We start from the raw sequence: 9,833 nt of genomic DNA, 5'->3' as shown, positions 1-9,833 counted from the left end.
CTGGACTCTGACGGGCCCCTCAGTCAGCTGGAGATGGAGACATAGCTCCTCTGAAACCTCCACCTCCACATCTGTGAAACGGGCTGTCACCCACTGGGGGCCTCACCCCCCCCCCCCCGGGCCATGGCCACCATCCTCCAGGGCCCTGCCCTGCTCCCTGCTCCCTGCCAGGGCCTGGCCTCAAGCCCTCAGAGGGCCCGGCACACACGGCCAATCCTCCCTGGGCCCAAGCCCAGACCAGGAACTGAACAAAAAGGGCCCTTGGGAGCTGGGTGTGACCGGCCCACTCGACAGGTGGAAACAGACTCATGGAGGCTTAGAGTGGCGGCTCCTCTCGGCTGTGGGCACCCCTGATCAGTCAAAGCCAGTGCTCAGGGGGCCCCAGCCACCACCTCACCCAGAACAGGTGCTGGGATGCCAGCTACAGCACCCCCGGGGCCCCCTGCCCTTCTCAGACACCACGACTTATTTTAAAGAAAAAATAATATTTATTTGCAATATAAACAAAGTCCCGTTGCTGGTTCGGGATATATATATGTATGTGTGTATATATACGCAGGGTCACAAATTTTCCTTCATAAGGTCATAAAGCAAAACTGGCCACCCTCTTGGCATACTCTCATTTACACAAATCTGATGCATCTTCCTGGGTTTTTCTTTTTAAAAGTAAAAAAGAGAGAGAAAGAGAACCATGTACAGCACGGAAGCTTTGTGTCAATTTCTCAACTGTGGCAAGATTTGAATCCGCTGCCTTGAAGAATCCCTGAAAACCACCCGTGAGGTAAGATGCGGCCGGGCGCGGGCCGTGGGCTTGCTGGCCGGCTGGCAGGTTTGCTCAGGGGCCCTCCCGGCCGCGGCCCCGCCGGCCCCCGCGCCATCCTGACGCCAGGTAGAGCGGAGGCTGGAGGAGGAACAGAAACGGAGGAGGCTAACGGAATCCGTGGCTTTGTTCTGTGGGTGCTGGGGGTTGGGTGCGGGGGACCGAGCCTGGCGCCCTTTCCGCTTGTCCATCCTCGTCTCCTCTGTACCTTCCCGGGACTGAGACGGGGCAGGGGCGAGGTTCCCGGTGGTTGAAGGCATGGGCAAGACGGGCGCTGGGCAGGCTCCCCCAGGACAAGGGGGCTGGGAGCAGCTGCGAAAGGAAAGCGACCCCCAGGGCGAGGGACAGGAACGTGGCCGGCAGGGCTGGGCCCCACCACAGAAGCTTCCCCCGGCCTCGGGGCCGCCACTCAGTTACAAACAGAGAGAGACACACACACACAAAGTAGTGGGTATGTATAACATAGGGCCCAGGGCCCAGGCCCTCCTCGGGGCTGAGCCCAGAGGGCTAATGCTACTGCTTGATAGTCCCCTGGCCCCTGCCAGCAGGACAGCCGCGGGGCCTCCAGTCTCCTGGCTCGGGGAGCCTGCAGGGGCTAATGGAGGGGTGGTCGAGAGGGCAGAGATGCACAAACGACCCACCCAGCCCGCCCACCACCACCCGCACCTGTCGTCACAGACCCTGGCAGGGCCGCGCCAGGCCGGGCCGGGCCGGGAGCTGTGGGCACGACTGGGGTCCAATGCCGACAGCAACACACCACCCTTTCGAGAAGGGCCTGCGGCAGAAACAGACGCTTCACGTATTTGCAAAATGCATTTGGTCAAGATCAACGTGGGGTTTGTCTCTTCCATTAAAAAATAAAAGAAGAAAATTAAAAAAACCCAATCATTGCTTTTTGAAATAGAGAAACAAAATGGAGAACACTTCTCTCTCTCTCTCGCAGGATGAAATACTGGTTTGTACAATCCACCGTGGTGTGTCGCCGGGAAGTAACACTTTTCCTTAAGAAAAGGGAAACTCGAGAAGACGGTGCACACTCTGCGCTCCGCTCCGCTCCGGGGAGCTTGGATTTACCTAGCGGAAGTAAAAAGTAAACGCGGGTCTGTGGATGTCTTTAAAAAAAATAATGCCAGGCCGGCTGGGCCATCAGCAGGAAGAGGTGTTCTGGGGGCAGGATGAGGCCTCGGTTGGCTCCCGAAGCCCCGGGTCCACGCGCCGGGGCCCCTGGGAAGCCGTGCCCAGGGAGGCCGTGCCGCAGGCTCCCCGCCCCAGGACGGTGGGGGAGCCCAGCGCGCGTCTGGCTGTGCCTCCAGGCGCAGGCACCGTCTGGATGCCTCAGGCTCCCGGCACCCTGCCCGCCTGTGCCCCCGGCCTCACGTGGACTCCAGCGTGTTGAGTGGGAACAGGTTGTGGTTGGTGGGGGTGGAGAAGTAGAGCTGCTCGCCGGGGGTGCGGTTGTCGCACGGGCTGCTCAGCCCCAGCGTCCGCTCGAAGTCCAGCAGCTGCCCCATGAAGTTGAAGTTGGGTGAGATGTTGGACTTTTTCCTCTTGACAAAGTCATAGGCATCGTTGAGTGACAGGTTCATCTTCTGCATCAGGTAGGCCACCGTGACCGTCACCGAGCGGCTGATGCCTGCCAGGCAGTGCACCAGGACCCCACACTTCTTGGAGCGGGCCTCGTCTGAAACACACGGGCATGGGTCAGGGCGGCGTCTCCTCCGAGAAGCCACAGGGAGGACTGGGACCGCGAGGGTGGCACGGTCGCTGGCTGGTGCTGCCTCACTCTTGAGACCGCATAAAATCCCACAGGGGTGGGCCAGCCACGTGGGGACGAGGTCAAGAGCATGACTACGGAGAGGGCTCTGCCACGCGTTAGTGCCGAGTCGCCGGACATCTCTGTGCCTCGACTTGCTCATCTATAGAATGGGGCCCCTTAGTAACAGTGCTAGCAGTTATAAGGATCTGAGCGACCGTGACGACTGTAAGCATGGCTAGTCCCACGGCTGCTCCAGGGGTGTGTACAGGTGAGCGAGGGCGTCACCTACACCCTCTCAGGCTGTCTGTACCATGGCTAGTAAGCTAGTCTTTTTTTTTTTTTTTTTTTTTTTTACAGAGACACAGAGAGAGAGAGAGAGAGAGAGAGAGAGAGAGAGAGAGAGAGAGAGAGACGAATAGACAGGGACAGACAGATAGGAAGAGAGAGATGAGAAGCATCAATCATTAGTTTTTTTGTTGCGACACCTTAGTTGTTCATTGATTGCTTTCTCATATGTGCCTTGACTGCGGGCCTTCAGCAGACCGAGTAACCCCTTGCTCGAGCCAGCGACCTTGGGTCAAGCTGGTAAGCTTTTGCTCAAACCAGATGAGCCCGCGCTCAAGCTGGTGACCTCGGGGTCTCGAACCTGGGACCTCTGCATCCCAGTCCTACGCTCTATCCACTGCGCCACCACCTGGTCAGGCTAAGCTAGTCTTTTCAAACATTTATTTAATGATTTTAGAGAGGGAGGAAGGGGGAGGGGGAGACACACACACACACACACACACACACACACACACAGAAACATCGATCTGCCCCTGTATGTGCCCTGACTGGGAATTGAACCGGCAACCTCTGCATTGGGAGGACGTTCCAACCAACCAAGTTATCTGGTCAGGGCTAGTCAACCAGTGGTCCCCAACCCCCGGCCGCGGACCAGTACCGGTCCGTGGGCCATTTGGTACCGGTCCGCAGAGAAAGAATAAATAACTTACATTATTTCCATTTTATTTATATTTAAGTCTGAACGATGTTTTATTTTTAAAAAATGACCAGATTCCCTCTGTTACATCCGTCTAAGACTCACTCTTGACGCTTGTCTTATAAGTTCGACAATTATATTTAAAAATACCACAGTTTTTACGCCGGTCTCATAATTTTATTTTGTGCATTTATCCATCCCACCCTAAAGGCCAGTCCGTGAAAATATTTTCTGAGATTAAACTGGTCCATGGGCCAAAAAAGGTTGAGGACCACTGTAGTAAATCAATTTTATAAATGAAGAGACAGACCCAGAGACAAAGTGACAAGCCCAAGGCCACACAGAGGATCTTCCTAAGTCATAGCAGCCGCCACGGCCTGCTCATGACCTGGGGCGGTGCTGAGCTTGTCCTGGTGCACCCCACCATGGGCGCCTCCCTCCGCAAGGGAATCGGGGCCCTGACCCCACGCTTGGCTCTGCCCGGCCCAGCCAGGTAGGGCTACCTAACAACCCCACTTACTAGACTCCCCGCAGCGGGCCCACAGGCCAGTGACACCTCCTTTCACAGCCAGCCAGGTTCTGTCACCCCTTCCCTGCCCCCATCATCCCTGTGCCACTCTCAGGCTCTCTGCCTCACACACAGTAGGAGCTCGATCAATGCTGGTCAGCTCGGTCCTACAATCTTTCCTCCCCTGGATCCGAGGGCAGCTGCCCCTCTCTGTGTCATAGCTGCATCAGGCACATAGATGAACAACAAGAGGCAGCCACGGGCCCTTAAGGTCCCCGCCTCTGCCTGTGAGCCACCGGGAACCAGGCACACAGTTGGCGCTCGATCAGTGCACTTCTACATGACGACCCACGGGTTCCCAGACTTGTTCCTCACCTGGTGCTCACTGCCTGCATCCTGCCAGGCTTCCCCACCCCACCCCCACTGGACAGGACCCAGGGCTAAGCACGCAGTAGGTGCCTAATCCAGACTCAGGGACGAACTGGGGGTGAGACTGGCAGGAAGAGAGACAGAGGCTGCGATGTGGGGCCTAAGGGGGTGGTGAAGATGAGCCTCCGAGGGGGACGCACTAGGATATGGGCGGCGCCCGGCCCCCAGGCCCCCTCCTCTGTGACCCTAAGTGAAACTGCTTCTGCTGGCTTTCCGTTCAGCCCTCTCAGGGGTGTGGCTGTGCTGGGGGGTGGGGAGTGGGGGGGAAAGGCCGGTGCTGGATCCTGTCCCACTGTGTCCTGTGATGCTTGGGCCTCAATTCCTACACTTGTCAAATGGGGGGAAAATGTCTCCCCCACCAACCCTTACACCCTGTTCTGCCCCTCTCCCCGGATGCAGATGTGCCTTCAAGAAGGATCAAGGTACCCACAAGCCAGGCTCAGCCCTGGGGAAGCCGTGGTGCGCCTCCAGCCCTGTCCCTCCCTGGGGGAGAGCGGAACGAGGAGCTGAGGCAGCGGCAGCCCAGTGGGCCGGGTCCTCCCTGCCAGAGCAGAGGAGCTCCCCTCCCGGCAGCCCCGGCCCCTCCCCCAGGCCTCTGCTTCCTTCCTTCCTCCCTCCCAGCCAGGCACCTAGTTTTGGTTCCCAGTAAGCGGATGAGGCGGGGAAGCCTCCCACTTCCTGTTATTAAAGTGAGCCCAGCCCAGCTGACACAGAACGCCCTCCACCGGACACAGCCGCGGGCAGGAGAAGCTGGTTCTGGCCACCTCCTCCCTTCCACAGGAGTGGGGCAGAGACACTGGGTCCCCAGGCTCAGGGAATGCAGGGTTTCCACTCATCCTGTGTCCCTTCCCCACACCCTTGGGGACAGGGGAGGCCAGGGAAGATGGCCTGTGGTCCAGCAGCCTCCAGCTGGCCAAGGAGGAAGCAGGATGGGGGGTCAGCGATCAGGTGACTCATGGAGCCCAAGTCAGCTGAGGCTGGAATATAGGGGCTCAGAGAGCTCTGGGCCTGACAGCAAGAACACACTGCTCTGGGGGAGGCCTCCCTTGGTCTCCCCCACATGCTCTCGACACCCTCTATGCTCCAAACGAGCACCACCAGCTATGGGGAGCACCTGGGCCCCACCAAGGAACTCTGGGTCCCCACGTTTTAACAGCTGCCTGTCCTGGAAACACCTCTGGCTCCAGACCACTCTTCAGCCCCCGTGGGTACAAAGTAAAACCCAAAGAGGCACCGCGACAGCCCCATCCTGGAGGGACACGCGTGCCGAGGCACCGCGACAGCCCCATCCTGGAGGGACACGCGTGCCGAGGCACCGCGACGGCCCCATCCTGGAGGGACACGCGTGCCGAGGCGTGACGCAGAGCCCGCGAGACCCGAGGGCGGCCCGAGAGCTGAGATGTTTCAGTCTGCTCAGCCTGAGACAGCAGACGCCATGAGGTGCCCAGGACTCAGGGGGCTGCTCAGACCTTGAGAGCCTCAGTGACTCACAGCAGGCATGGGTACACCCATGAGCACACGCTGGCACATGCAGGCCACACGCAGGCCTCAACAGGCCCAGAGGTACCCAGTCAGGCGCGGGCGACACCCAGAGTCCCTTACACACCTTGACGCGCCCGCCCGCCCGCCCACCCACCCTGCCCAGAACGTGGCCACACCTACCGATGAAGCTGATGGCCTCGGGGAAGAACTGGGAGAGGTTCTGGCTCCAGTGGTCGGAGATGGGGATCTGCTTGTAGGTGAACTCGCCGCCATGCTCGAAGGCGTTGGGCAGGTTGGGCGTGACGTTGAGGATGTACTTGATGCCGTACTTGCCAAGCACGTCCAGGTTGGTGGAGTCCTTGGCGCAGCCGAGGTAGAGGTAGGGCAGGATCTGGACGGGGAAGGCCGGCTGGCTAGATGGCACAGGGCTGCCCTCTGACTCGGTGGCACTGCTGGGCAGCTCTCGGTCTGACTCGCCGTCCGAGCAGTCAGAGCTGATGCGCAGGCCCCCCAGGCCCAGCACTGAGGTGGGCGGCGAGCTACTAGGTGAGGACGAACTGTCCACGTTGGTCTCGCAGTGCTCCGAGTACTCTGTCTGGAACTTGTTGAAACCACCTGTGACCGGGGCAAGACAGGGCCCGGGTGAGAGGCCGTGGATGCCCTGGCCAAGGCCCCCAGCCCCAGTGGGCTGCACAAGACCCACGGTGGCCACGGTTCCCCATGCCAGGCACCATGACAATAGCCAACACAGGCTGTGCAACTACATTACGTATGTACCTTCTCCTGTTTTCTCCACATCTATCCTACAACCCAGTTCACAGATGAGGAAACCGAGGCCCCAGAAGGTGAAGCAACAGGCCTGAGCACCATACCCTCACTTGTAAGGCTCCAGGGTCCCAGCCATACCGCCAGCTTTAGGGCACTTGAGGACAGGCCCTAGCTCAGCCCTCTCCTGCAGCTCCCATGCACACCTGGCACCCACAGGGGCCCAATACTGGCTAAGTGATAAAGGAAAGCAGACCCTGTCTCAGGCCAGCACCTGTGGATTTGCAACCCTCTCTTACAGAAGAGACTGCAGAAGCCATAGCTGTGTCTGGGTCAGAGGCAGCGAGGACCTGATCTCCCAGATTAGGAGCCCAGAGCTTGTCCCCCAACCCCAACCACAGCCAGGGAGGGCAGCGTGACAATATCCGCTGGTCCTTCCCCAAACAGGAGCTGGTTCAGAAAAGAGGTCCCAGCGCCACAGCTCCATGGCCTCCGCATTAGAAAACGAGACATCCCCCCAGCCTTGGACCCACAGAGAGGGAGGACCACTGGGGGCGTTACAGTGACAAGAAATGGGGAGTGCCTTGCAGCTAGACATGGGCCCTGCGCCCGAGGGTGCCGCAGGCCTCCCCTCCCCATCCCGCCTGCCCGCCCCGCTGCCAGCGAGAGGCCATTTTGGAATGTTAATTGGAAACACCGGCTGCAGCCACTAGCGCCCCCCCCCCCCACCCGGCTACTTCCCCCTTCTGCAAACTCCGGGGCAGCAGGCTGGGGACCCTGGAAAACTGGGCCAGGACAAGGGACACTACTCAAAGCCCCACCCGAAATGCCTCCAAGAGGCAGTGATCCCCAAGCGTGAGACACAAGCAGCGACACTCAAGAGTCCCCCAACCCAAACGATCCTTATGCCCTGAGTGTGGGGATGGTGCTCCTGTCTTGACCCTGGCCTCCCAGGGACAAGCATTCCAGGCTAAAGGACCTGTATTTGGGGACCCTGTCGCCTTTGGGGGTCCCAGGAGGGACTCCTCCCTCCTTGGAGGGGCTCAGCTGGAAGTTGGGCGCTGCCGTGACGCCAACAACAGTTATAAAGGAAAGCACAGGAGGGGTAAAGTTTGTTCTCCCCTCTCGAATCATACCCAGAAAGGGGTGTAGAGGAGGCCCCCCACCAGGTTAGACCGCGGGGGCCGGGCTCCCGGGAGGGGCGGATGCGGGCCGGGGGCGACGTGGCGCCCGCTAGGCAAGCTGAGCGCGTGGAGAAAAAGCAGCCTCCGGCGGGGGCGTCAGGGAGCCGCGGGAGAGCTCTAACCCCGGACGGGGGTCTCCGTGCTGCCCTCACCTTGGAGGTAGTAGGCCTGGCAGCCGTCGTCGCGCAGCTTTTGCAGGAGCAGGCCAAGCACCGAGGCGGGAGCACCGGGCTCCGGTTGCCACTCGGCCGTGGCCTCGTCGTAGAGCAGCACGGTGGCCGCCTTGCAGCGCGTGGCGAAGCGCTCCTTGTCGGCATGGTTAGGGATGATGGAGCGAATGGGCAGGTTGCCCTTGCGCAGGCGGCGCAGCATGAGGCCCGGGATCGCCAGGTTGATGGCCGTCTCGATATGCGACGACTCGAAGAGCTCGTGCGGCCGGCAGTCAAGCAGCAGTAGCGACGCGCCGCCGCGCGCCTCCAGCTCCTCCTGCAGCCACTCGGCGCTCTTGCATGGCATGGCCCCCGCACCCGTCGCCGCGCCCGCTCCGGTGCCCGCGACAGACCCCGCACCGGGCTCCGACCCCGCCCCGGTGCCCCCAGCCGCCGACGTCCCCGAGGCCGACATGTGCGCCCGCGCTGGGGGGCCGCGGAGCTGGTTTTTCATGGGGAGAGCGGGTGGCCCGGGGCCGGGGCCGGGCAGCCCTGCCCAGGGACGGCGCCCCGGCCGCGCGGGCCCCAGCCGCGTCTCCGGGCGCCCGCCTCCCGCCGAGCTGCGCGCCCTCCGCCCCGGCCTCCCGGCCTCCGTCCCGCCCGGCCCTCCGCGCGCGCCGCGGCCTGACAGCCCCAATTAAACCGCGGCTCCGGCGGCCGCGCGCCGAGGCGTCCTCCGGAGGGCGGGGCCGCGGGGCTGGCGCACGGGCTTAAAGGCACCGCACCTCTGCCACCCCTCCCCACGGGGAACGCGGGCGCACTCTCGTCCCCGTGTCCCCGGGCCCGCCCCGGGCCAGCGCTGCCGCTGTTTTGCCTTGCCCGGAACTGGCTATGACCCGCCTAGAGGGCGCGGCCAAGACGCCCTTCTGGGTCCCCTTACACCCGTGCTCCCAACTCTACAGAGCCCTACCGGGAAGGGTTGCCTTGGGGGCGTTCTGCGCCTGGCATCTTCTTCCACATTAAGGAAGCAGAGTTCCCCGGGGATGGGGCAGTCAGGCTGAGCGCACCTCCCGCCTCCCCATCCATTCATCCTCTCAGCGAGTTCATTCAACAAAAGGAAACGGATCGCCTACTGTGTGCCAGGCACTGTACTTAGGCGGTCACCGTTGTACTTGATGGCCACAATCTCGGAGACCTGAGAGAGGCCTCATTCCAGCAAGCCTGATCGAGAATCAGCATCTAGGCAACTGGCCCAAGGCCGCGCCACCCTCCGTGGGCCGGGGCGGGGAAACTCTGGAAAGGACCAGCCTTAGCAAAAGGTAGAAAGCGAGCCCTTTAAGAAAGCTTTCCAAGTGGGGTGGAGACAAGGGGTCCGAGTAAAGCGCCACGTGACTTTTCCACCGGGGCGGGTGGACCAGGGAATCCTCCTTTATAATCCGCTCCCCTCCTCCCTCCTTCCCAATGCACCAATCAACTTTTGCGGTAAGCGGGAGTGCGCCGCACAGATGGCCAATCGCCGCCAGAGGAGAGTGTGAGGATCGGGGAGGAAGGCGGGGTTCGCCGCCGGCTCCGCCCAGCGCGGGAAAGTGGGTGGGGCCTCCGCGAGCACGCCGCACCCGTTCGCCGGCGGGCGGGGCGGAGGAGGTGAATGGAGCCGCAGGTAGCGCTGGAACAAAGCGGCTCCACTCGGGCGGCGCGCGTGCGCAGGGCTCGCCGCTCTTCTACAGAGTTAGGGTTGTCTGCCCGCGGAGGGAGCTC

The 9,833-nt window shown here is 61.4% G+C and overlaps 1 protein-coding gene across 1 annotated transcript; it reads right to left on the bottom strand.

Annotated features, from left to right (window-relative positions):
- Positions 1-475: 475 nt before the first annotated feature.
- On the bottom strand, positions 476-9,377 carry DUSP7 (dual specificity phosphatase 7). Its single transcript, XM_066351443.1, has 3 exons — positions 8,079-9,377; positions 6,158-6,592; positions 476-2,501 (listed from the first exon to the last, which is right to left on the bottom strand). The coding sequence occupies exons 1-3, from the start codon at positions 8,587-8,589 to the stop codon at positions 2,194-2,196; spliced, it is 1,254 nt and encodes a 417-aa protein (XP_066207540.1). The 5' UTR covers positions 8,590-9,377; the 3' UTR covers positions 476-2,193.
- Positions 9,378-9,833: the final 456 nt, after the last annotated feature.

The sequence above is a fragment of the Saccopteryx leptura genome, chromosome 10 (assembly GCF_036850995.1).
Source record: "Saccopteryx leptura isolate mSacLep1 chromosome 10, mSacLep1_pri_phased_curated, whole genome shotgun sequence".
Lineage (NCBI taxonomy): Eukaryota > Metazoa > Chordata > Mammalia > Chiroptera > Emballonuridae > Saccopteryx > Saccopteryx leptura.
This window is presented reverse-complemented; position numbering and strand designations above follow the sequence as displayed.

What these genes read in the sequence shown, in the direction of transcription:
- DUSP7 (XM_066351443.1), bottom strand. Translation starts at nt 8,589, where the DNA reads ATGAAAAACCAGCTCCGCGGCCCCCCAGCGCGGGCGCACATGTCGGCC. An exon ending in CCAGGCCTACTACCTCCAAG is followed by an intron (nt 6,593 to 8,078) that starts GTGAGGGCAGCA and finishes CCCCGGTCACAG; the next exon opens with GTGGTTTCAACAAGTTCCAG. An exon ending in CGAGGCCATCAGCTTCATCG is followed by an intron (nt 2,502 to 6,157) that starts GTAGGTGTGGCC and finishes CGTGTGTTTCAG; the next exon opens with ACGAGGCCCGCTCCAAGAAG.